We start from the raw sequence: 26,735 nt of genomic DNA, 5'->3' as shown, positions 1-26,735 counted from the left end.
AATACTTGAGATGAGATCTCTGGAGGAAGTTTGAATATTTGTTGGTGTCGGCTGTGAAGCTCTCGGTCTTGCCTTCTCGCAGACTTCCAAGTAGTTGTATTTAGTTTTTCTGGCTCTTGGAGATAAGCGAAGGCTTACTCGACGTGTAGAGGGTATTTACTGTATGATAGTAGATATCAAGTCGACGATGTCGCCACAACAGCGCCGAGTGAAAGCGGTCGTTGTTGTCTACCAGCAATGGGCCACTGTGTACACGATGCCAAACATTGCTACACCACCAAAATGGACAAAGCTAGCCTCTCACCCCCTCACTTGTTCTAACCATGCCATGCGTGGAACTCACTTGTGCCAAATCAACCCACAGCTGTAACTAGTTTGGTTCCTATTTGAATTCAGAAATCACTCCTGGACCATCACAGATGATTGTGTGACTTGGCATAAGCATGGAGGAGCATACAACGAGTGAGAATGACACAGAGCAAAACCACAAACAACTGCGAAACCGTTTAACCCCTCTTCTTGGAGACACCGACGGTCTTCCCGCGACGGCCTGAACAAGGGTTGAATAATGATAGTGGTCTCGGGATGACCGTACTCACCAGTGGTCTTGGTGTGTTGACCACGGACACGGAGGCCCCAGTAGTGTCGGAGACCACGGTGAGCCCTGATCTTCTTCAAACGTTCAAGGTCGTCACGCATCTTAGAGTCGATGGCGTTGGACAAGATCTGGGAGTTCTTTCCGTCAACGATATCCTTCTGCCTGTTCAGGAACCAAGTGGGGATCTTGAACTGGGTGGGGTTCTGCATGATGGTCACAATGCGCTCAAGCTCGTCGGAGTTGAGGTCACCGGCCCTGACGAAATATTAAAATATATAATAATTATAGTCACGCTATGTGCTCACCGCTTCTTCAGATCAACATCGGCCTTTTTGCAGACGACGTTGGCATATCGTCGACCGACACCACGAATTTCGGTCAACGCTAGGACAAATCGTTTGGCTGGATATTATACACCCCAGTGAATGCTGCTTACCATACATAATCTTACGCTTGCCATCGACGTTGGTGTTGAGCAGACGCAGAATATGCTATGTTATGGCATAAATAATAGTCTAGGACGGGGTGTATATGAGCATACCTGGAACTGCTGGTGGGCTTCGGGGACGACTAGAGACATATTGATTTTAGCGCGTTGGCGTCGATACAAGCGATGTGATGATGAGCCAGAAATTTACATCCGAGTACACTCGGATGCAAACAGTCCGAGCAAAGTGAGAGCACGTGATATAGTGGCTTGCGCGGCTCAGGTGGCTATGACTGCTTATTGATATTCATTCACCGCAACTATACTATTACTACATTTAATTAGGCGGCCTTGCCAAGTGATTCGCCAAATGTATCCTCCGCAAGTTTGACAGCTTCTGGAATCTTACTAACATTTGTACCAACACCCTGTGCCGAATCATCCTTTCCTCCTCCCTGAATGCATCATGAGTTATCCAGTCTCTCAATGTTTGAGACACGACGAACCTTTCCTCCAAGGACTCCCGATATCTTGGTCGCCCATACTCTCGCATCAAATTCTTTTGTAACCACAGCCTTAGGTATGAAGTTTACGTGCGTAACCTTTTCGCCAGTGGGGTCAGCGCTGAAAAAGTAGGCTGCCTTGTTTAACTTGCGGGCTTCGCCGACAAGGGTTTGCAGAACCTGTATATTTGGTTAGTAGGATAAATGAAAGAGTATTTGAAATCTAAACCTTAGCATTGCCCTCGACATCGGGAAGATCCACAAAGTATCCGGGGGCGTTGGGGTTTTCCTCAAAGTACTTCTTCAGGCCTTCGACAGCCTATTAATGAATAATTTAGTGTTTGCCTTCTTCACAGCACTTTATGCCTTACAGCTTTAGATGTAGCATTGGCCTTGGCCTTGATCTTGTCGTCGAATGCTTTGCGAACTTTGACAAACTTCTCCTTCAATTCAGACTTGCGAAGAACCGAGATATCAGCCTTGTCCAACTCGACAGAAAGCTGTCGGAGCTCCGAGTCTACAGGATTGCGTTCTAATGCCTCGAGACGTGCCTTGAGCGAATCAGCCACTCGAGTTACTTCGGCAGCTTCGTGGCCTGTCACGGCAATGATGCGACGAATGCCCTTGGCAATACCGGACTCTTCAGTAATAATGATAGATTTGATATCACCAGTTTTGTTGACGTGGCTGAATTACGTATGAGCAAGGTGGGTCCATTCGAGGCAAAAATATCACTCACGTTCCACCACAGAATTCTACACTTGCAGATCGCCATTTTTCGTTCTTTGGATCTTGCATGATGTCTTCTACAGAACCACCAATAGCGACAACCCTGACAGGATCTGGGTACGCTTCACCGAACACTGCACGGAGACCATTGACTTGGTATCCGTCTTGCAACCCAATATCGGCCGAGTGGACTTTTTCGTTCCGAGCGACCCATTCGTTGTTGGATTTCTCAATTTTTTCAAGTTCGGGGAGAGCAAGTTGTTGCTTGTGCGAAAAGTCAAAACGGAGTTTAGTTGGCGCAACAAGGGAGCCTTTTTGGTCGATATGATCGCCGAGAGCATCCCGCAAAGACCAGTTGAGAATGTGGGTCGCCGTATGATTGTTTCGCAGCGGCCAACGACGGAGCTGGCGGGACCTTGAATATCAACGACTCAGAGCAAAACATGTATGCCGTGGCTTACTTCATCATAGCTGGCAACGACCTTGTCGCCAACCTTCAACTCCCCGTATTTCATGGTTCCAGTGTGTAGAACGTATCCATTGAAAACCTGAACATTCTCAACTGCAAACTCGGCCACGCCATCGATGATAATACTTCCGGTATCGTATTCTTGACCTCCAGATTCTGCATACATGCAGGTCTTGTCGAGTAAAATACCAAACGATTCGGAGGATTCAGAAGAAAGACTGTCAATGAATTTCTTCGTGGGGTGATAGATGGCTTTGATTTGCGCATCAATGTTGCCAGTCACTAAAAGGGGGGCAAACTCAATGAATCATGTCATACATATAGCTCATCAACTCACAGTATTTGGCGCCATCTTCAGTCTTAGGGACATCGTCTCGTTTTTCTAGGGAGCCAAGGTCATGAACGTCAAGCTTGACGACCTCTCCGACTACCTTCTTTCCACCTTTACTCGCTGCTTTGCTGGCGGCTTGTGCAGCCTCGAATTCAGCGTCACTAACCCCAAGACCTAGCTCTTCGGCCATCAGGCGGGTCAAATCGACCGGGAAACCGTAGGTGTCGTATAGACGCCATACATCGCGTCCGTTGAGCTCCTTTGCACCGGATGAGAGTGCAGCCTGCGCGTAGTTTTCAAAGAGCTTCTCGCCTCGGTCGAGAGTGCGAGAGAAGGACTCTTCTTCCTCATTTAATATTTCTTTGATATCATCGACCTTTTTGGTGATTTCTGGAAAGAAATCTCCCTGAAACAGTCGTTAACACGACATGTAGTTTGGATGGATGAGGGCTCTTACCAATTGCTCTACGACTGCCGGAACAAGTTGGCCAAAGAAGGTACCAATAGGCACACCAAACTTTTTTCGCACATATCGTGCACCTCTCCTGAGTATTCGCCGCAGAACGTACCCACGACCAACGTTGTTGGGAACGCCACCATCGCTCAGAGCAAAAGTAAGTGTACGCACGTGGTCAGCGACTACACGATAAGCCGTATCAATACCATCGGCGTCTTCTGCGCCCAACTTGCCGGTGTAGGATCGGGCACCGGTTAATTCTTGGATGCGCGCAAAAATTGGGGAGAATACGTCCGTATCATAGTTAGATCGTACGTCTTGGCATACCGATACCAATCGCTCGAAACCCATACCCGTATCGACGTGCTTTGCAGGAAGCGGCCTAAGTGCGCCCGAGTCCTCTCGATTGAACTGGATAAACACGTTATTCCAGATCTCGAGTACGTCTGGGTCGTCTTTGTTTACAAGGTCAGCGGCGTTGCGCCCACCGATACGATCGTAATGGATTTCACTGCAAGGACCGCATGGTCCAGTAGCACCCATCTCTGAAGAGTGGTTAGAATTTAGAAAAACCAACCAGCGATGGCTTACCCCAAAAGTTATCCTTGGCATTTCCGGTAAGAATGTGGTCATCGGGAACGCCGACACTCCTCCAAATGTCACGAGCCTCGGTATCGGGCTCCAGGCCCTGCTTGGGATCGCCCTCAAAGTAAGTCACATAGAGACGATCTTTAGGTAGTTTGTAGACTTCGGTTAGAAGCTCCCATGCCCAAGCAATAGCTTCTTTCTAATTAAAACCACTATTAGAAGCGTAGAAATACCATCAAAGTCTACTCGCCTTGAAATACTCTCCAAATGACCAATTCCCAAGCATTTCGAAAAACGTATGGTGATAAGTGTCCTTGCCGACATCGTCTAGGTCTGTTAAGAGCCGCTGAATTAACGGATATTAACTGGCAATCTAATACACTGACCATTGTGTTTCCCACCAGCACGGATACACTTTTGACTGTTGACAGCTCGTTTCAATTTTGAGAGCTCAGAGTTGGGATCCACAGTACCAAGGAAGATAGATTTATACTATCACGCCGATGAGCGGTGAGGGGTACACAGAGCTACGGTACATACCTGGTTCATTCCAGCATTCGCGAACAATAGAGTCGGGTCGTCATATGGTATAGTCGAAGAGGACGCCCAGAATTTATGCCCTCGGGCCTCGAAGAAATCAATAAACTCCTTGCGGACACGATTCGCAGGCCATTCTCCAACATTCGGGGTCATCTTGCTGTATGCCCTATGTCGCGGCAAAAGTAGATTTTGATAGCGTGCAAGTTGCGGCCAGCACCGATAATTGAACCGACGGAGACCTGAGAGTCTGCAGATCAATAATCGCATGACTCCAAATCTCTCAAACGCTGGGCGTTCAATATGTCCTCAAGATTGATTACATCATATAGGGCAACTCTCCCTAATGTGTTACTAACTGTAGATTACGGTTAGGAGCGAGCTCACTCTTTCTCCTAGTCTTGAAGAATATCATTCTCGTAAACAGAGGTGAAGCTGCATACCTGCACTTATCGAGCGGAAGTTTACTCTGAGGTTATTTTTAAATTTAGCTCGATACTATATGCGCATTTGTGTAGCTGTAGGTTCTAGTGAACCGATTCACTCCAACCAAAATCACCTTCTATAATACAAAGAAACTGGCCTGTAAAGTTGATTTATCAATATTCCCCATCTCCATCTATCGCTGTGACCCTGTGAGTTCTGCCCATCCATCTCGAGTGACATATATTGCTTTTACAAAATGGCCTTACCGAAGCCTATACACTCTCGCCATCTCATCATTCGACAAATCCTAGCATCTTACGTGCCCGAGTGTTTGATTTGGTAAGAATTATCCTAACATCCAACCCTTCAAGGTATTCCCGAAGTCTCGCCTCCGAACGCCTGATCCACGGCAGAGGCACCGGAGAAAGTTCCACCAACACCGTTTTCAAGGGCAATCCTGCACTACACCGCTCGAAAATGGCGTCCCTTAGCGTTGAGTCTCTTTCAGCCTTCACGGCCAAGCATGTCAGCTCAGGTACAAGCCAAGGTTGCATGCGTAACGCCTCAACCTGCCCATACGTAGGGTGAGGCAAGTAAAGGGTGGTGATCAGAGAGTATGCTGTTAGGAATTGTTCGAAAAGGCCTGTGTGGTCTTGATCAATTGAAAGCTCGAGGGCAGTCAGAGAAGGAAAGAGAGCTCTAGGATTGGCTGGATTGGCACCTCTGGTAATATAATCAATCAATTCTTGGTCTTGCAAAGGATCAGCCCCCGAATATTCCAATTGGAATCGGAGAGATTCGACGTTGGGAGCATCGATCATTAAAAGTAAATTATGCCCCCATCGTGGGGTATGAGTGCGGGAATTGGCCGATAGTGCCAAGACTTGTAGACTGGGAATGTGGATTTTTGGAAGGTAAATCAGTTCCGCTGATATTTGAGGACTAGTGGCCCTCAAATCCAGAGACAATACTCTGAGCATCGGACTAGCATCTAGCAGCGTCTTCATGTGTTCAAGCTCGGGTAGGTCGAGCGGGAAACGGATTTCGAGGTGATTCAGGCCAACAAGTTGAGGATAGCCTGGATTTACGAATAAATAAGGACGTGGGATCCATTCCAGTTTAGCAACGCGCAACTGGGTTGGAGAGGGATCACGGAACAAGGGCTTTGCGGGTAAGGACAAAATATGAGTCTGGTCTCCGCCACCATAGTGGTAAATTGAACATTTTAACTCAATATACTGTAATGAAGGCATCGGAAATGCGCCGATGATGTCCAGCGCCGCAATGTGGAGACCCAGATTGCTTCTTTGGCTCCCTGGTGTGTAGAGCCAGAGAGATCTCCACCTTGAAGGAATACCACCGTGTGCCAAAATAAAAGTAAGTGCGCCATGGACCGCCTGCACACGTGTATTGGGGTCACAATCGGGTATATGTTGCCAGAACCTATTGTTTATCTCAATTTCGACATCGAGCGGCGACGTTGTCCCAGAGCGATCCAAACACAATGCCGAAAAATGAAATGGGGGGCGGTCCGAAAGTGTCACCAGAGACCAAAGCTGAAAAACAGTTAATGTCAATAGTTATATAACATGTAAGGCATAGAACGGACTGCTTTGGTGTCAAAGGTAGCGCTTCTCCAATGCCGACATGTAGACTGAGCAGCAGGATGAGGGTCCAAAAATGGGCTTAGGTGACAATTAATGACTGACTGGTAATACAGTTGCGCAGAACAGATCGGGACGCCCTCGTCTTCTACTTCGGGTTTGTCTACATAGCACGAAGATCCGAGAAAGCACTTCATACGGGAGCCTATTGATAGGCTGTCGATTGTTATCCAGTTCTCGTTCATGTACCGCCTGGTAACACTGAATTCAACCGTAAGGCCCGATTGTATAGAGATGTTCCCCACCAATTGGATTTCTTCCATAGCTGCCAAGAGTAAAAGCAATACACGATAATAGGTGCGTTTTGGTACCTTGCCACTACGTCGCTGTGTTTGCGTGTGCCTAGATCAGTTATAGCGTCGTGTTCCGTAGCAAATGAAAACGCCTACCTGCTGGTAACACCATCAAAAAGATGGTGTTTATAAGTACCGAAACTGTAACTTGCAGGTTTGAATTCCACGTGAGCTTGCACCGCATGACTAATACATGCATGCACAAGATTGAATTTTGGCAGAAAGCAATAAATCCCACGGTCGTGCTTTCTCACTACCACTGCTATCACCATCGCCACCGCCTAACGCTATACCTTCTTCACAATTATCTCCAAGTATTCAGTGTATGTATCGAAGAAATACATTGATGGAGATGGAGGAGCGGATGAACTGCTTTGGAAGTGGGTGGAAGATCTTACTCACACGGCTATTCGCCTATCAGCAACTCTGGCAAAATCCGTACTTACTATTCTCTCATAGAAATTCAAGATATATTAAGGATCGTGCCCCAACATAATAGTCGCACCTATAAACGGTGGTTGTAGAACCGATCAAAACATCAAATCCGTATTCAGTTCCTAATCTTCAGAGGTTCACTCAATCTCCCTATAAGTGGCACTCCGAAGCAACAACCGATACTGTAAAGGCGGTTAGTTCGATATAGGTAAGTAACTACATTTGATCCACATCGACCTTTCTAATAGTAGTATGTCAGTAGCCGCATGATCCTGCAGATCCGGAGGATTACATAATCGCACAGGGCCATTCCGCTGCTGGTTGCTCTCATTCATAAATGAGCTTGGCTCATTCGAGGAGTGACATTCCAATATTCGCAGAGAGTGTCTAAACTGACCGATATGACAACAATCCGTCGGTGTTACAAGCGAGAAGAGGCTGGCACAATTGTAGTATGTACCATAACTCTCGATCGTCACCTCCATAAAAATCTAATTGAACTTATAGCTCCCCCATTCATTACAACCTACACTCTTCTCGTTGACTTCACGCCAGTGGAGCGGATTTCGATGGCCAGTAATACCTTGATAGAGAGCGATGATTCAATTGGGAGCGCATACAAAGACCCTGTGAGGCAGGACGAAGCACACAAGGGGGAGGTAAGCAAGTTAACACAATACACCAGGCTGTATGCTTTACCTTGGTGCATTTTGTTGATTTGTTTGCAGGGCTGGCAACGACAGTCATAAGTAACGAACCACTTTGTGGTTGAACATAAAGATGGAGTATCCTCTGCTTACAAAATGCACTCTGAAGTCCTTTACAATGATATTGATATCTCTCAAAAGTTGGCACCCCCGCTGGAGTCTTCTCCTGAACCAACTCGTAAACAACAACGAGTGGGTGTCGATCCCGTAGCCTTCTTATATGGTAAAGCCATATAATCTGTAGTATAATCAAGGTGTTAATATAAGCTTGTAACCGGTCTATTTTGGTTTCTCACAATATGTATACGGTGTGTCGGTAACTCACGAACAAATTCTAGGAAGCCTATAATAGGTGACGTCATCGAGGCTAGAATATCCGCTAGCCGAGCTCGAAAGCAGCTTACTATACTGCGATTGAATTGCTATTGGCTGCAATGATGTCTGAATATGCATCATTATAATGGATTTACCAAGATGAGTAACTCGAACGTCAGATCAAAACTTCCAAGCAATTGAGATATTGGCAATTTGGATCATCGAGACCAAACCACATGAATAAGGGCACCAGCGACCATCGTCACCTCTCGCGGTGTACGTCATAGCTCAGAGCTCCAGTGTCATTTTGCGCCCGCCTGTCTCGCACAAAATGGTCTCATGACATTTTTCGAAGGTATAAAAAGCCAAACTGACCTCCTCAGAAATTCATTGAACTTCACCTATCTTAATCATCATGTCTGCCCCTCGCACTCTCATCACACGTACTGCTCGTGCTTCGCTCCGTTCTGCACCTCGTTCGCAGACTCGAGGGGCTCGATTCGAGTCGGTAAGGAGCTGGCTTGCGCTTGTCATCACATTTTATTGACACCAGCCTTCAGATGCGAGCGGATATTACTCACACAGCCAATCCTAGTCCTGTTTCAATCACTCACATTGCTTCTGGACTAGCTGGCGGAGGAGCTGTTCTCCTCGGTGGCTACGTGTGGTACCAATTCTCAGGCGTCAAGACTGCAGTCGATGCTTCTCACAGGATTTCCAATACTCTCAATAGCGCCAAGACTCAAATCAAGGATTCTCTTCCTCCTCCAAACGAGGCGCTCTCCTATCTTCGTTCCGTAGCCAAGTCCTACGCGGTTTTTATCCCTGGCGGCTCTCAATCTGTGGACTCGATATTCGATTCGATCGATGAACTACACAATAGCCATCGCGACGAGATTGACTCGATTATTTCCGGCGCATACAATGACATCAAGAAGATCACCAACGAGCGCAAGTCAATGAATGTGGATAGCGTGATGGCCATTCTTGGAGTTGTCCAGAAGCGTGTTGGGGAGCTCGGAAAGGTTGCCGGAGAGCTTTCTTCCGACGCCGTTACCCCTATTCTCGAGCGTCACCCCAAGTTGCGCGAGGCACTTGGCGGAAACTGGGAAGAGTTCAAGGATTTCGCCAAGCAGCATGGTCCCGAAGCAAAGAAGCTATACGACGATACGGCAAACAAGATTATCGATACCGTAAAGTCTAACGGCGTTACTGCCACTTCAGTCGCTACTATCATCCAAATCGTACGCGAGAAGTCGGATGAGGCGAAGCGCGTTGCTGAAAAGACGGGCCGGGATGCTTGGGAGCGGGCGAGGAAGCAGGCCGGACCGGCTCTGGACAAGATGCCGGACATTAGGAAGCTACTCGACGAGAATTCGTCTACTCTCATGAGCGTCGGGGGTGGCGTTGCTGCGATAAGCGGAAGTAACTCTCGCGAGATTTGGGACCGCATCAAGCAAGTGGCAGATACCAAGGGTAACATTAGTGAGGACAAGCTCAATGAACTCAAGAAGTTCATCTTGGAGAAAGTTGATGCGGCCAAGAGCGGGAAGGGCGGCTTGAAGGACATGGCAGATAAGTTCTCGGGCGGAGGATTTGAGAGTATGGTAAAGATGATTCCTGGGGGCGAGCAGGTGAGAATACCTAATTACAGATAAAAGTTTTAGGTCTGACCCGAGGTTCAGGCGCTTGACTCAACTCCTGACCTACGAGAGTTATTCAAGATCGCTCAATCTCGTAGCGACGATGCTCAAAAATTGACCCGGGAGACATACGATGATGTCTTGAAGGTATGTATTCCTTATGATACTCGGAGTCACCAAGTTCTGTCCTAACCCAGTTACGCCTATAGGTTCTGAAAGAAAAGGCTGAGAAGGCTAAACGTCTGGCCAATGAGTCTCATTAATATCGAACTCAATAGTTTCTTGGACAGTGTACTATAGTAATTCAATGATCCAGTAATTATGTGATTTTCGTTTCGTTCAGAGATGCAACTTGGAGCCTAGTTGAGATGTGAAATTTAACGTGCTGAACCACAATACCAGCCAGTTCGGACGGATCTCCCAGTTCCACCGACTCCTCGCCAACCATTGGTTATCAGAGGGCATGGAAAACTTTGAATGTTTCCGTAACTTCAATCTTAATTATCCGGGCAGGTGTAAAGCTCGCCTAGTGGGTTGGTCTCGTAATTGGCAGCGCAAGGTAGTTTATACGTAGAGATTGTAACAGGAAAATTAATACAGCACACTTAACTCTTGACTCAGTGACCAACATACTCCGCTCGGGGCCTCGATTCTCTAATCGTGTTTCGTCCCATGAACAGCACCACCAGTCAAAGTTCCGGGCAACTTCTCGTCCCCAACGCCATACAGCAACGCCACTGAGCCAAAGGCGATGACGAGTACCCCGACCACGGTACCGGTCAGGAGAACGAACGCACTAGAAACCATGGCTTTAAGTAACAGATTCAATGGGATTGCATAAGGAAATGAACTGACGAGCTGACATCTTTACGCTCGCATTTTTGACCAGCCCAGTAGGTAGTAGTCATACCATCTTGGGACCTGCTTGGTTCACACTTGCACGTAAAGCACGTCCTTCCTGCACGCGAGACAGGAACACAAGAGCCACGTCCAGAGCAGGCCGAAGTTGCGTTGCTGCAAGTATCGGCGCTCTTGAAGCAAGAGTAGATAGGAACGCTGCCCGAGACGGGTGCGCGACGTTCAATAGGTGCAGCAATATTGCGTGCCTGATGGTACGAGTGCCCTTCAGGCTCAGTTTTAGGTGTGACGATGAGACTGTATGTTTCGCCCTCGTGCCACCCGAGCTATAGAATTAAATTAATCAAAAGGACGTGTTGGCCAGGAACGGGTACGCACGATACTAAGCCACTCGATGACATCGACAGCCTTGCGGTACTGCTCACTGTCACGGCCGTATTCTTCAGCCAAAAGATCAAGAGCGGTGATCTCAAACGTCGCAAAATTGGACGCCTCGGCGTTCTTTGACCAAGAGCCATGCTTGAAGTACTGGATAGCCATGATCTCATCGAGGAAAAGTTCAGCCGATTTGCCTGGCACTTTGAAGGTTTGAATGATATCGTCCGCATTGAATTTGGAAGTGAAGTCGGAATCGGTATTCCAGTCCAGTCCCTTGGGAATGGTGGCAAAGTTCTCGCGAGCGTGAGCAGCGTAGTTGGAGAGTAACGCAGAGATATCGCGTCGTGACAGTGTGGAGTTAATATAGAAGCTGGGTTGTTCAGGGAAATAGTCAAATGTTGGCATAGCTGCAAGGTCTGATACCAAGTTATTAAACGAAAATGCCACCGCAGTCCAGCGCAGCTTACCTTGAGGCCTGTCGGTATATAGCACCAGCATCATCGTGTTCTTTGGCGCTTCGTCGCCGTCAAGCAGGGAGTCTATCCCACTCTTGAGCATCTTCTGCCATTCCTTGCCTTCCCCATAGTCCTCCAGGCTCTCGTATATATCAAGCCCCAGATGGTTTGCAAGCACCTTGTTGGTTTGCGGTAACGTGAGGGAAGGTGGTGCCGATGATCCTGCACGGTTGCCATTAAGCATGCCCCGAGTAGACAAAAGATATACCCGAGGCTCATAGGCCCACGCCAGTGTGGAAGAAATAGCTAATCCCGTCACCAGTCCAAGTCTCATCGTGGTCGATTGTGGGACGAAGATGAGGTCACGTAACCAGACACACTTGCGTTACGCATTACCTCATCCGTATAGCACGTGACTTCTGGTGATTTCTCGTGTTTATATCACCTCTATCACGCGTCTCGACGCGACCAGTACTATGGCTCGAGGTCAGGCAACTTTTGGTATACCAGGCTCCGGAAGGGGCCGGGGTCGCAATACAAATTTTAGAGGCGGGAGAGGAAGAGGTGGTTTCAACCGAGGAAGAGGCCGAGGAGGCAATCCCGCCAATGGTGATACTGGACCTGGTCCACAGCGCGCAAATGAAGAAACTAGACTCGAAGATCGATTTGAAGAGGCCAGGATACGCGATGAAGTGGATGAAAAGCTTGGCTTTGGGAAGTATCTAGAAGGTCCCAAGCGTATTGGCTGGCTGGTCAATATGCACCCTGTAAGTACCTGACTTGTGCTGTTTTACCCATTTTACTAATGATGGCCTTGTTAGACCCTTGTTCGAGACGAAGAACACAAAACGGGCCGTGCCGGTGTTGACTATTACTTTATCCAAGATGACGGTGACATGTTCAAAGCTACACTTATTCATGATCCATACTTCTATGTCGGCTGCAAGGTGCGCGTGATAAATCTACATATCACAGAATCAGATCTTGACTCTAAGGGAAATAGTCGGGTACTGAAAGCGCAGTTGAAGAATGGCTGATGAAAAAGTACGAGGGAGTTATTCTGCGTATCAATCGCGTCAAGAAAGAGGACCTAAAGATGGTACGCCCAGGCTGACTACTCTTTCCAGCCAACTCACCTCTCTATTTAGCCGAATCATCTTCTCGGTCATCTACGGCTTTACTTACAACTCCAATTCGCCAATGTCTCCGATCTGTTGGCTGTTCGCCGAGAAATCATGCCTCTGGCACTCACCAATGCTGCGAAACTCAGCGCAGTCGACGCATACGCCGAGGTCGTGCAAGCCGCGGCTTCGAATTCCGCAAGCATGGATATTGACTACGACAATGACGACCCAGATGGCATGTCATCATCCCGTCCTCGTCAAGCCTGGGGTGCCGAGGAGGACCCTGCGGCTGCTGCTCGTGCTCGCACGGCGGACCCAAGTGCTCTTATCACCGATATCCGAGAATATGACGTTCCATACTACCTCCGCGTTGCCATCGATTGCGACATCCGAGTTGGATTGTGGTATGAAGTAGCTATGGATGCTGGTCAGCTTACCCTCACTCGTCTGGTTGATCGAGTCAAGCGTGCTGAGCCTGTGGTTATGGCTTTTGATATCGAAACAACCAAGGCCCCCCTCAAGTTCCCCGATCAAGCTACCGACTGCATCATGATGATCTCCTACATGGTTGATGGACAAGGTTTTCTAATCACAAACCGAGAAATTGTTGGCGAAGATATCGATGACTTTGAGTACACGCCAAAGCCTGAATACGAAGGCCCATTCACTATCTTCAACGAAAAGGACGAGGTGATCTTTCAATTTCGCCGTCTTGGGTAGACGAGTATTTAACTCAACTATCCACAGGTTGCTCTTCTACAGCGCTGGTTTGAGCATATCCGTGAATGCAAACCCACGGTCATGGCGACGTTCAACGGTGACTCCTTCGATTTTCCGTTTGTGGAAGCACGCGCAAAAGTCCATGGGCTTGACCTTATGCTTGAGACTGGATTCGCTAGAGACTCGGAGGATGAATTCAAGTCACGGGCTTGCATCCACATGGATTGTTTCCGTTGGGTAAAGCGTGACTCTTATCTTCCCCAAGGGAGTCAAGGCTTGAAAGCTGTCACCAAGGCGAAGTTAGGTTATGAGCCTATAGAATTGGACCCCGAACTTATGACACCGTAAGTATTTCTCTCGTCTAACCTATCGTATCTATTCCTGGACAAATACGCGTATAGGTATGCGTCAGAGCAACCTCAAGTGCTGTCCCAATATTCCGTTTCCGATGCTGTGGCTACCTACTACCTCTACATGAAATACGTTCACCCCTTTATATTTTCTCTTTGTAATATTATTCCCCTCAATGGCGATGAGGTATTACGAAAGGGTAGCGGGACTCTCTGTGAAACGTTGCTTATGGTCAGTCTGGTGAAACTCTTTCAGGAAAACGAGAACTAAAACGCACTTGCGACTTAGGTTGAAGCATATAAAGCTGGCGTCATTATGCCCAACAGGCACGAAGAACCGACAGGAAATACTTATGAAGGGCATTTGCTCGCTTCTGAAACTTATGTTGGTGGCCATGTCGAGGCATTGGAGGCTGGAGTTTTCCGTAGCGATATAGCCACGCACTTCAAGATCGTTCCAGAGGCTATTCAAGGGGTAAGCTCATTCGGATTGGATATAAAACTCAACTGACGCTATTTTAGCTCATCAACGACTTAGATGCGGCTTTGATATTCTGCATTGTTGAGGAATCCAAGGTACCCCTGGAGAGCGTTACCAACTACGATGAAGTCAAATCAAAGATTCAAGCCGCTTTGGAAGACCTTCGAGACAAACCATTGCGGCAAGACAACCCTCTTATCTACCACTTGGATGTCGCGGCCATGTATCCCAACATCATGTTGTCGAACCGGCTCCAGCCTGATTCCGTGGTCGACGAAGCGATGTGTGCTGTCTGCGACTTTAACAGGCCCGACAAAACCTGCGATCGACGCATGACTTGGGCGTGGCGTGGCGAGTTCTTCCCGGCCCAACGCGACGAGTATAACATGATCAAACACGCCCTCAACCAGGAGATGTTTCCTCCCAGGAAACCCGGTTTGCCCGAACGTCGTTTCAACGAGCTCACCGAAAACGAGCGCACGGCACTCTTACACAAGCGGCTCGGTGATTACTCGCGCAAGGTGTATCGCAAGACCAAGGAAACCAAGGTTGTGTACCGCGAATCCATCATTTGCCAACGTGAAAACCCTTTCTATGTGGATACCGTGCGTAGCTTCCGTGACCGTCGATACGAATACAAGGGATTACACAAGACGTGGAAACGCAATTTAGACCTTGCATCCGAGGGAGGCTCTCTCGCAGATGTCGCTGAAGCTAAAAAGATGATCGTACTCTACGACTCGTTACAGCTTGCTCATAAGTGTATTTTGAACTCGTTCTACGGCTACGTAATGCGAAAAGGTGCTCGATGGCACTCGATGGAGATGGCTGGGATCACCTGTCTTACTGGCGCTCGTATCATCCAAATGGCTCGACAACTGGTAGAACAAATTGGTCGCCCTCTAGAACTGGACACGGACGGTATTTGGTGCATGCTTCCAGGCACATTCCCAGAGAACTTTAAGTTCCAGACGACCAAGGGCAAAGCGATCGGTTTTTCGTACCCCTGCACCATGCTTAATCATCTTGTTCATGCTCAATTTACGAACCATCAATACCATGACCGAGTTGAGAAGAACTCTACTAAATACAAGGTCCACAGCGAGAACTCGATCTTTTTCGAATTGGACGGACCATACAAGGCGATGATTCTCCCCTCGTCCAAGGAAGAAGATAAATTGCTCAAGAAGCGGTATGCCGTATTTAACGAAGACGGCTCTTTGGCCGAGTTGAAAGGCTTCGAAGTCAAACGCCGTGGAGAGTTGCAACTCATCAAGATCTTCCAATCATCAATCTTTGAGAAATTCCTGTTGGGTACCACAACCGAAGAATGTTATGCCGCTGTTGCAGAAGTTGCCGACCAGTGGCTCGATGTACTCTTCAGTCGGGCTACAGCTCTTGCTGATGAGGAGTTAGTCGAACTTATTGCCGAAAACCGAAGCATGTCCAAAACACTCGCCGAATATGGTGCTCAAAAGTCGACGTCGATTAGCACTGCTAAGCGTCTTTCCGAATTCTTGGGTAGCCAGATGGTCAAAGACAAAGGCCTGGCCTGCAAGTTCATCATTTCAGCCAAACCTTTGGGAGCTCCCGTCACTGATCGCGCGGTTCCCGTCGCCATATTTTCTGCGGAGGAGTCGGTAAAGCGCACGTTTTTGCGTAAATGGCTCCGAGATAATAGTCTCGTTGACTTTGATATTCGTTCAATCTTGGACTGGGGCTATTACATTGAGCGACTCGGATCGGTCATTCAAAAGCTTATCACTATTCCCGCTGCTATGCAAAAGGTCGCCAACCCGGTCCCACGAATCCGTCATCCAGATTGGCTTCATAAGCGCGTCGCAGCACTCGAAGACAAGTTCCAGCAGCACAAGATGACCGATTTTTTCAAAACAGCACCCAGGGCTCCCGTTGATACTCAAGACGGAAATGCTGATGTGGATATGGAAGACTTTGGCAAACAAAAGTCCGCAGACAACCGTGTTAAGGCAGTGGTCAAGAAGCCTGTCAAACCTGCGGTAGCTGCACCACCAAAGGCACCCCTCCCCGATCCTTCTAAGAACTATTCGGCGTGGATCCGAGCTATGCGACCTCGATGGGAGGAAAGGCGCCGAGAGCGACTGGGTGTGGACATGGACGCTTCCGTTGCCTCTATCTTCAAAGGAGCTAGGATGACATCTACCTACGTCTGGGAGATTGTTCAAATTCGCCCAAGAAGAGATCCCGGAAAGTTCACACTTTGGCTGTCTCTGGAGGACAAATTGGTTTCCGTTCCTCTACGCATCCCTCGCGAGTTTTACCTCAACTTGAAGAGCCCAGATATCAGCTTGTTCGACGACAGTTATCGTACGGAAAACGTTGTACGAACGCTCCCACGCAATCATCCATGTCACCATCTATTCCGTGTCAGTGTTTCAGAAGACGAATACCTAAGAATGGAGTCACATTTCGCGCATTTAACCAACAATCCTAATGTGGATGGTGTCTACGAGATGCAGGTAAGCCCTCTACTTGTATCTTGACCATCATCGGGGCCGATTGTATCTGTTCCAGATTCCCCATACCATGCGTGCGGTCTTGAAACTCGGGACGATATGTACTACAACAAAGGAAAACGACATATCCATAAACCGAGCCCAAAGTCTAGGACTCGAGCTGAACGGCCTAGAACGAGCTGGCCCATCTCTTACGCAGCGCACTTATCTTGATGGCGGCAATGTTTTGAAACCCCTATTCATCTACTATGCCACCAACCATGGCCGTCATGTCCTTGTCCTTGTCCTCCCGAAAGGCAAGTTCCAAGTACATATGGTCAGTCCAGGAGGCAATCGTGAACCGCTACGCAAAATGCAAGAACAATATTCGGCCCTCAACTCTGCGCGCAAGGCCGCAGGGGGGGCCTCGTTATATGAATATCCAGAGGCAATTGAAACCGAATTCGTTTTCCACAAAGACGAACAAAAGCTCATGGCTTCCTTATCAGCGGAACTTGGCTCTGTGAGCGATAAACATTACTCCATCGTACTATCATCTTCAAGAGATCCAGAATATTTCGACCTTCGAGTCAAGAATATGCACAAATTCCCGGTGATCCCAATGCTCACCGACCGAGCAGCACACTTAGTCACTGCGCCACTCCAATGGCAAAACGAAACCGTCGAAAAACTCATGACACAATACCTCTCCTTTGGCTCTTGGTTGCAAACCGCTATAGAGCAGTCAACGTACTTCGATGTCCCACTTGGGAACATTGGAGCAGACTCCCCCCTTTTTTTTGCAGATGTTGATTTTGCACGTAGACTATGGCAAAACGATTCACTCTTGTGGTGGTCTCCCGGCCTCCGCCCTGACCTTGGAGGAACGGAGCATGACATGAACGCCCCTAGTGACGACCCCAATTCGAGTGTGGATCTTGCCAACCCTGGATGCTATACTAATGTTTGCCTGGCTGTCAACGTCCGTAACCTGGCCCTGAACTCGGTCTTGCAATCCGGTATTGTAAACGAACTCGAAGGGACAGCTGGTGCTACCGCCTTTGACTCTGCCTCGCATACACTCAATGATTACGCATCTGGCGAAGCGCGAGTATCAGTGACACTCGGCGACTCGGTAATTTCCCCTCAAACGTTTGGTATACTCAAGGGTATGGCCAAAACCTGGCTCTTGGATAAAGTACGCAACCCGGGCGGACCATCGCAACACGCAGTAGATCATTTCTGGCGTTGGTTGAGCAGCCCATCTGCGCAGATGTATGACCCCAGCATGCAGCGCTTCGTTCAAGGATTGATGAAGAAGACGTTTATCCAAATGTTGGCGGAATTTAAACGACTTGGCTCCCAAGTTGTCAAAGCCGATTTTGGTCATATTATTCTAGTAACATCAAAGCCCCCGGGTACCGCAGGTGCATATGCGGCCTACTTGCTGAATGCTGTAAATTCTCATGACCTATTTACTCACCTCGAACTTCAACCTGATCGCTATTACGACTTCCTTTTATTCATGGATAGTGCCAACCTAGGTGGGGTGGTATCAGAAGATGCGTACTCATCCTCAGAAAGCTCAGGTCCTTGCGTCGCCATGAACTGGAGCATTGAATCTTTCTTCCCTCCTGCAGTGCGAGCCGCTTTTCACCAAGACCTTCGGCGCATTATCGTCGAGCTTTACACTGAGCACCAAAATCATGCCGATGTAGATCGTGCGCCACTGCGTGTTATAGATAACCTTACTCAGGACGCATCGGCTGCCCCCCAAGACGAAGTTCAACAAAAAACAAACGAAGCAGTCACAAACTACCTAGAGTCGCGTCTAACTCGTCGCTTACTTGGTCGTGTTGCAAAAATCTTATCGTCGCAAAAACAGGCATTTATAGAAGAAGAAACACGCGAAGAATGGCTTTGGCCGTTGCTTCCAGGCTCTCACCGAACGATGGCCACCCCTGTTATTGAATATGTCAAAGCAATGTGCGCGTGCCTCACCCTTATCCGCACCCACAGCAATGAGGTTGGGATTCTCCGACGCAATCTACTGGAATTGGTTGGAGTGCGCGAATTCGCAAACGAAGCTCATTGGTCCGACCCTTCTGCGCGCTGTCGCGTGCCACACGTGGTATGCAGGACCTGTACTCATGTCCGTGACCTCGATCTTTGTCGCGACGCGGATCTCATGGAACGAACGCCCTCACGCTCCCGAGCAGGTGCGATGGAGACAAAGTGGGAATGCTCTGCCTGTGGTTCGGCATATGATCGTCGTGCTATCGAATCCACTTTAATTGACAACGTTCGATCTCTAATTGCTGCACATCAAGCCCAAGACCTCAAGTGTACAAGGTGCAAACAGATTCGAATAGACGATATGTCACCTCACTGCAAATGCGCCGGGCCCTGGCAATTGACCGTTGGACGTGCCGAGGCTCTAAGGCGCATTCGAGTCCTAGCCAATGTCGCTACCTTCCATGGACTTCCATTCTTAAAGGTGAGACAAGGTTGTGACACTTATTGTATATCTGTTGACCTCGATATCAGGAATATGCAGAGGCTACCATGGCGCGATGGTAGTAATGACATCCTACAAACAGTGTTTTTGGATGATGACCGTCATGTATCCTATTTTAGTTTTACTTGCTTAAGTTATGTAATTTCCGATCCAGTGGTTCTATATAATTGGGCGACACACTTCTTCAGCCATGCATACCTGGCTGTTGTGACACTAAATTATCTGAGACCTGACCACCGTCATACTCAATTCACTTGAACGTGAGCACGTTGTGAATTTCCAGAACGCTAGGGTTGTAAGCACATTTTAAAAGTACATTGTTCTTGTGCCACACACACGCACCTCCTCTAATTGTGCCTATCCTTGGCACCTCTCGACGCTCGTTCTAGTGGACATGAGCCATGTGTGCAGGCGTGTATTCTTAATTTATATATATCGCTCGAAGCAGCGTGCGCTTCTACGATCGGACAGCCCGCGCCACCTGTCGAGCCAAGAAGAGAACTCGGAGACAAGATTTCACTATCCAGAGACCATATTGCAAATTAAGCGTAATCAACTTCCCAAATTAACATGTATAATTAGGACAAGTATCCCACGGTGGCACTCGGTGTATGCAGCGAAGATCGGTCAATATGATAATCCAGGTGAAAAAGTGATGTTAAGGTTACAAGAGGGACAGCGAGGAGGAAAGTATACAATGAGGGTGGGAAAACAATGCAATAGAGTAAGAGTACACCAGTACTATAAGTGAGAGCAAAACGATGGTTTGAGGAGAGGGATTAAATAAGCGACGTGTTGCAAGACAAAGTAGAAAAAGAAGAAATACGATACAATATGTGGTCTCAACTAGGTAAACTGAAGAAGGATGACTCGGCCGTCGAGAGTTGCCAAGGCAATGGCACCAGTCGAATCCTCAAAGGCAACACACGACACATGCGTGAGTTGAGCTCTCACGCTGGGCGGAATGGAAACTTCCTTGGGGCCACTACCTTCGAGTGCAGATAGCATGAGGCGTAGTGTGGCATTCTCGTCGTGCGGCTCAACATCCAGACGTCCTTCGTCTTGTGGAGGACCGTTGCCTTCGATCCAGACTACACGACGACCGTGTACACCCAAGGCTGCAAGCTCGTGCCAGGTACATTGAAGACGTGAAGGGAAGACGGTGCGTTTGTATCGCACGCGACACTCGCGGCGGTATCGTGGAGGCTGGGTAGAGGCAGGCTGGGAGGATGAATAACTCTCGGTAGGAGGGAGTGTGTTGGGAGGAGGGGAGGGGGATGCAACGGCCTGTGGGTTGGGGATGTGCTGTGGTCGGGCACTGTCGGGGACGCTCATCTCTATGTCCATATCCATACTGTCATCTCGAGGAACACTTTTTCGGTTAGTGTCCACACCATGTATGCCGATAACAAGACCCTGGAATGCGTCTAGATTGGTTGTCTCGGCGTCGATCGTCATGCTAAGGGCGCTAATCTTGTGCGTGCCAGGGTTGGGTTTGTACTCTACCCAGTCGTCACCATATTCAAGCCAGGCAGGACCCCGTTTCCTGAGCACAACGCACATCTTTTGAATATGTGGCGCGCCAGGTGTTCCGTGCTCGCCCGCTGGGAACGGATCTTCGTGGGGTGGAGGAGCGGGGATGACCAATACCGGATCTATCGCCGAGCGGGCATATGCTAGCGCGCGGAGAGATGGGACGTCGTGCGTATACGAGTATACACAGCCGCCAGATTCGCAATAAAGAATGATGTGTTCTGCAGAACCAAGGGCATAGAAGCGTGTTGGTTTGGTGCGAAAACTACATTGAACCAGTGTGACGCGAGAGTTTCCCAGAGCTGTAACGGCTGCAGCAGCTTCGGCAAAAGTAAGCATCGAGAAGGGAGGCGTGGGTGCTATTCGTGGCGGGGGGCGGGGGTTGAAAAAGAGAACAAAGATAACTTCGGGACCCGTCGACATCGCACCAATCAATCCCGCATGGCCAGAAGCGTGAACGTAGGAAGAGCAAACGAATAAGGGGTGGGGAATGGGAGCGGATGCGAGTAATTGCGCATTGTACATGCATTCATCTGGGATGGGTGGTCTGGAATGTCGGCGAGATTTAGGAGTGGGTAATTCGATTCGAAGTACATGAAGATTTCGTATGAGGGGGAGCCTACAACAAGGACGGGATGTAAGAATCATCTAGCGGGAAAAAAAAGAGTCGAGATAAAATTGGAACTGACTGGTCTGGGACGGTATGGATGACCAAAAGGGCAACGATAACAGCATTGCCTTCTTCGACTAGGTCGTGTGCGAACTCGACGTATGCTCCTCCTGTCTTCCAATATGCTACACAATGTGGCTCGACTATTTCGTCATCTTCGACTGTGTCAGATCCGGTCTGTAATCGAACAGAACGCGTTCGGGTAGGTGATTCCAAGTCCCAACATGCGAAGGAACTGTCAAGTTGGACAGTGAGAAGAAAGCGACCACCAGGTAAGAAGGCGGAATGAACGACGGTTTGGTCGGATAGCAGCGAGTAGGCCGAGCTTTGTCGAAGATAAGAACCCGTGCCAAGGTATGAGTGCACATGGAGCGCGGGAGAAGAACGATCAAGGGCACGTTGAGCAATGATCCCTCTTTGGATCGCTCTCTTCATCTCTGTCGTTGAAAGCGAGGAGGGTGCAGGGTATGTCTTGTCCAGCGGCAAGGGAAGTATTCCGTTTTGCGAGACCATTCTAGCGATAGCTAACCACGCCGGCCTCGAAGTAGCAAACACATACAAGAGCTTGCAAATCTACCAAAAATGAATATTATTGTAAGTGGACAAAGCCGACCAGAATTGTACCCACGTACCCGATGGAAAGTGACAGCCGATTCTACGTCAAGAGCCTCGAGTATCTTGAGTAGAATGTCGTTTGGGAGTGCTGCGAGACCTCTAGTATTAGGTGTGATGCCGCTCGTGATTACACCGGTACCAGCCACGACGGGCATGGTGGTGCGGATCAAGTTGGAGAGGGCTGTGGAGGTGGGGGAAAGATTCACACAGAACAAAACCAGCTAGTTTTGTATGGAAAAAGGCGGAGAGAGCTCAAGGCGCGATCGAACGAGATAAAGAAATTGTGAGCCATGCTTGTTTCCATTGCGAGCTAGGATGGCGCAGCATCGAAGTCAAGGAAGCGCGGGAGAGCCACACGGTTCAAATCAAATGTGGCACAAATAGGGTCTACTCCACAACGAAGCATGTGGTCCTCATCTCTTCGGCAGAACTCGTCCAAATCCAGTAAAATACCACTCGATGTTCTTTCATTTCGACGCCGATTCTAATGTAGACGGTATTTCTCGTAACTTGTTTCTACCGGCCCAAACCACCAGGGTGCTCTAGCTGTGATCTCATACCAACCCCCCACGACAATATGATACCCTACATCCGCGGCATCCATGGCTAACCTGTCCAACCCAAGACATGCAGTAGTATTTTGCCAATCCCCCAAAAAACAAACGACAGTGCAGCGGCTTGATCGCGTCCAGCGGAGCAACTGCTGCTTTCGCCCATGTCCGTGATTGTGCCTAGCGGAGCTGTCATATAACCTATCGATCACGCGATACTTTGCAGTGATGCGACATGCTCGGACCTTTCGATCCGGGAAGACTTGGGAGCTCTTTAAGCTTGTTTAGGTCCTGCGCGGAATTTTCGGTGTCCGACGACAGAGCGGGATCTACAAGGGGGAATATAGATATCACTCTGGCCGATAATTGGACCAACTAGCGACCCATATAGTATCAGCTTCGTTCGGCGCGTGAGCTGCCAAAATAGTACTTGGTCTCATTTACTTGGGGTAGGCCCTTGATCTACTTCGTCCACTTCGTCTATTTTTAAGTGACACTAAATATAATTTCTGTTAGTGGTAAATAGCCAGCTCACGCGATAATTGCAACTGATTATATATGCAAAGGGTAGGGATGTCCGAATATACTACGATATACGTGCCATTGTTCAGTACGATTATGAATGTCTTCGGTGTATGGAACTAGCAAATCATGATAGATGATCGAGATAATTCGTTTAGGAATCATTGGCTGATGGAAGAAGTTCAATTCGTGTATATCCTTAGCCACCCCCCTTGCTGCCGTTCCAACTCTCGTGCCTGCCCGTAATGCCCCTCTTTCACTTGGTGACAACCGTCGGTATGACCGTAGCTCGCAGACAACTATTGTACGGGGTACGAGGGTTTAATCAGGTACCAAGGCCCCCACAAACTCCCTATCAACACTATGGGGATTTGAAAGAGAGACCAGATAAGCCCTTCTAGCATACAACCCGAGATATACTTGAGTTATTGTGTGGAAGGCTATGATTCAACAGCGCGACAAGACATAGATCGTGATGATCGGGTGTTTCCCGATTTTCTATGGTTAGATTGTTTTGATAAGTACAAAATACGAATGGGACAAAAACATGAAAGCAACAAATGCGAAAAAAGAAACCAACTAGTGATCGATGATAGAAACGTTTCCAGAGACGAGCTCTAAAATAACTAGTTAGGCATGTAAATGATCGAACTCAGACTGGTACACTTACTGTTCTCGAGGATGGAGCCATCCGGAAGATCTATCCTGGAGCCCTCGTTGGCAACAATGATAACGGTCCCACGAAGAGTAACCTTGCGACCGAACCATACATCGCCAGCAACCGTCAAGTGGTCGAGCTCGAGGATGTTGGGAATAGTGCGGAACCGTTTCTGGAAGTTGGCAATCTGCAGAATGTAGATCAGTATCATTCTAGGTCCTCTTGGTAGGGTAGCATAAATCTACCTTCTTGAAATTGTCACCGAGCTTGACAACGGGTGTCTGGCCAAATTGACGGTTGGGGTTCATAACAAGCTTGCCGTGTTCCAAAGAGTACAAGTCGCTGGTGATCAAGAGAAGGTCGGAGCAGCTCTTGACGGGCAAGAAGCGGCTGCGAGGGACATTGATGCCACAAGCTCCAGAGAAGTGCCTGATGGCAGCACCAATGGCGGTCTCGAGCTGGATAACAGGCTGGCCGTCATCAGCGACCTTGGGGTTGACAATGATATCGAGACCGTCATCTTCATCCCCCAAGTTCCCTTGGCTCATCCAATTCTTGATGGCTTGGAGGTTCATCCACAGGTTGTTCGTGTTGAAGATCTTGAACTTGGTGACGGACTAAAGGATCGGCCTAGTCAGTACAATGGGTCGATTCGACAATGGGATTGCACCGACCTTGAAATCCTCAACATGCTCAGATGGAACTTGAGCCACTTCGAGCAAACGAATATGCCCGTCATAATCGATGATGGTACCACCCTTGACATCAGCGCGGGTCTTATCGGTCAACTCCATCAGGTAGTCAATGGGACCCTCTTTCCTTCCTTCGGCAAACACCTTCAGAATGCGGAGGTCGACGTCGGCACCAAGGTTATCAGCATTGGAAACAAAGATGTACTCCTTCCCAGCGGCAATCAGCTTGTCGAGCAATCCGGAGTTCTTGAGGGCATCGAAGATGTCACCGTGGCCAGGAGGGTACCACTGGCTCTTGTCACTGGTTGCAGATCGAGGAACAGGCAAATTGCTTTCACGGCCCACACGAGGGAATCGCGACTGGTTAAAGGTGAGGATCTGAATGTTGTGGTTGGCGTACTTCTGGATGATGCGCTGGGTTTCGTCATCGGTGTTGAAGGAGTTCATGAGGATCAAGGGGACATTGACTTTGTATTTCTCGTTCAGGTGCTAATCATGTCATATCATATCATTTAGTAATACATCCTAGATCCAGTGTAGCCAAGCTTACCTCAATCTGGCGCACGCTCAAGTCGAGGAAAGTCATTCCTTCACGGACTTCGATGGCACTCTTGGGGGTACCCGCCAGACCCATAGTAGTGCCAAGACCGCCGTTGAGCTTAAGAACAACAAGTTTATCGAGGTATTCCTTGCCTTGAATATGGGGGTGAGAAGGAGCTGCGAGTGAATTGAACTAGAACGACATACATTCTGTTTGCTCGGGAAGGCTCTTGTAGTCGATGACACGGTCAGCGGGGGGAGGCTTAATCTTGTCCCAGTCAATCTTGGTGCCCTTTGCCTTGACATCGAGGTATCGGTTGAAGAGATCGAAGAAGCTGTGCATCTCGGCCTCAAATATCTATACATTACGCGTTAAAATCGCGTCTTAAAACGCTAATAGATTAGCGTACCTTGCGCTGGCTCGAGTCCTTGACATCAGCAATCATACGGTTGAGTTCGTTGCGCATGGCGGCAGCAGCAACACCAGTACTGGCGGTCTTGAAGTTCTGAAAACGAGAAAAACACGCGTTAGCTTACATGGAGCGGTCGTAGCATACATCGAGATAAAAACCAAGAGCAAACAGGCGACTTGAACGCGTATAGCGATCAAGAGTAGTACAAACGCGTCATTGAGGAGATCGGACGCGGCCCTGGAGGAGCCAGCCCTGATCGCGAAATGAGATACGATCGCTTACCATGGCAGAGTGACCGCGCTGACGGGTGCTCTTGACGCCATCGTTAGAGGGTGCAGAGAGATAGGAAGACATGGTGGCAATGGGGAGGTGGTCGTAGCAATCGTAAGAAAGCGTTGGAGTAGAACGACTGTCTGTACTCAGGTCTTATATTACAATCCAACGCGGATGCAAATCCAGGGCCCTCAGGGACAGTGCCCTTGCCCCGCCCTTTGCCTTGCCCTGGCCCACCGGCCGAATCAGGTAAAATCACCTTGGATTGCGCCGCATGTTTCCGGATATGTCCTTTTGTTTTTCCACCCTTGCTGCTTTGTATTCGACTGTGGGGCGTTCAACCCTCGGATCGTGCCTATGCTCGTTCGAAAAAACGCGACGAAACACATCGCTTCCATTCACGCACGTTCACGGCACGAGCCCACGGACAGCCCCATTATACGACAACAACTGATCCCCCGAAGTTTTGCGTGGAAAGGACGTCAAATGCAGGCACACCCATACACACCCATCTTCATTTTTCCGTCAATCATTACGCGAAGTCCACAGATCCCGTCAAAGATAGTCTGTGGTTAGTCAAGAATATGTCAACTGGACGTGAATACTCCGAATTGGAGCTCCTCAATTATGTTGGCATGCCAAACCTTTTCGGTCTAGAACACAGACACGTGCTGCAAGATATGGTACCGCTCATCATACTGTTTACGAGCTAGAATTAATGATATATATATGTATATATTGTTAGACACTACTATAAACGAATGACAGTTGTATACGACAGAAAAGAG

The 26,735-nt window shown here is 48.6% G+C and overlaps 7 protein-coding genes across 7 annotated transcripts; 2 read left to right on the top strand and 5 right to left on the bottom strand.

The window, feature by feature from the left end:
- Positions 1-506: 506 nt before the first annotated feature.
- Positions 507-4,795, bottom strand: RhiXN_06376 (alanyl-tRNA synthetase; the record flags this gene model as incomplete). The annotated part of the gene is made up of 17 exons (XM_043326192.1): positions 507-550; positions 600-853; positions 904-982; positions 1,035-1,089; positions 1,140-1,168; positions 1,435-1,480; positions 1,532-1,708; positions 1,758-1,847; positions 1,900-2,215; positions 2,268-2,662; positions 2,719-3,008; positions 3,064-3,463; positions 3,515-4,059; positions 4,106-4,294; positions 4,349-4,435; positions 4,489-4,594; positions 4,643-4,795. The coding sequence occupies 17 exons, from the start codon at positions 4,793-4,795 to the stop codon at positions 507-509; spliced, it is 3,255 nt and encodes a 1,084-aa protein (XP_043181624.1).
- Positions 4,796-5,358: 563 nt separating this feature from the next.
- Positions 5,359-6,866, bottom strand: RhiXN_06375 (F-box-like domain-containing protein; the record flags this gene model as incomplete). The annotated part of the gene is made up of 2 exons (XM_043326191.1): positions 5,359-6,621; positions 6,675-6,866. 2 exons carry the CDS (start codon positions 6,864-6,866, stop codon positions 5,359-5,361), a joined length of 1,455 nt encoding a protein of 484 aa, XP_043181623.1.
- A 2,028-nt stretch (positions 6,867-8,894) lies between these two features.
- On the top strand, positions 8,895-10,385 carry RhiXN_06374 (uncharacterized protein; the record flags this gene model as incomplete). The annotated part of the gene is made up of 4 exons (XM_043326190.1): positions 8,895-8,987; positions 9,040-10,113; positions 10,165-10,269; positions 10,332-10,385. 4 exons carry the CDS (start codon positions 8,895-8,897, stop codon positions 10,383-10,385), a joined length of 1,326 nt encoding a protein of 441 aa, XP_043181622.1.
- A 391-nt stretch (positions 10,386-10,776) lies between these two features.
- RhiXN_06373 (uncharacterized protein) lies at positions 10,777-12,147 on the bottom strand (the record flags this gene model as incomplete). The annotated part of the gene is made up of 4 exons (XM_043326189.1): positions 10,777-10,918; positions 10,978-11,306; positions 11,359-11,774; positions 11,826-12,147. 4 exons carry the CDS (start codon positions 12,145-12,147, stop codon positions 10,777-10,779), a joined length of 1,209 nt encoding a protein of 402 aa, XP_043181621.1.
- A 142-nt stretch (positions 12,148-12,289) lies between these two features.
- Positions 12,290-19,542, top strand: RhiXN_06372 (DNA polymerase epsilon subunit 1; the record flags this gene model as incomplete). The annotated part of the gene is made up of 10 exons (XM_043326188.1): positions 12,290-12,580; positions 12,635-12,760; positions 12,817-12,912; positions 12,962-13,627; positions 13,685-14,001; positions 14,059-14,239; positions 14,297-14,482; positions 14,530-16,986; positions 17,042-19,459; positions 19,510-19,542. 10 exons carry the CDS (start codon positions 12,290-12,292, stop codon positions 19,540-19,542), a joined length of 6,771 nt encoding a protein of 2,256 aa, XP_043181620.1.
- Positions 19,543-20,326: 784 nt separating this feature from the next.
- Positions 20,327-22,453, bottom strand: RhiXN_06371 (F-box-like domain protein; the record flags this gene model as incomplete). Its single annotated transcript, XM_043326187.1, has 3 exons — positions 20,327-21,632; positions 21,703-22,256; positions 22,316-22,453. 3 exons carry the CDS (start codon positions 22,451-22,453, stop codon positions 20,327-20,329), a joined length of 1,998 nt encoding a protein of 665 aa, XP_043181619.1.
- Positions 22,454-23,950: 1,497 nt separating this feature from the next.
- Positions 23,951-26,028, bottom strand: RhiXN_06370 (UTP--glucose-1-phosphate uridylyltransferase; the record flags this gene model as incomplete). The annotated part of the gene is made up of 8 exons (XM_043326186.1): positions 23,951-23,988; positions 24,042-24,216; positions 24,275-24,646; positions 24,704-25,210; positions 25,272-25,414; positions 25,469-25,619; positions 25,672-25,767; positions 25,957-26,028. 8 exons carry the CDS (start codon positions 26,026-26,028, stop codon positions 23,951-23,953), a joined length of 1,554 nt encoding a protein of 517 aa, XP_043181618.1.
- Positions 26,029-26,735: the final 707 nt, after the last annotated feature.

The sequence above is a fragment of the Rhizoctonia solani genome, chromosome 7 (assembly GCF_016906535.1).
Source record: "Rhizoctonia solani chromosome 7, complete sequence".
NCBI lineage: Eukaryota > Fungi > Basidiomycota > Agaricomycetes > Cantharellales > Ceratobasidiaceae > Rhizoctonia > Rhizoctonia solani.
This window is presented reverse-complemented; position numbering and strand designations above follow the sequence as displayed.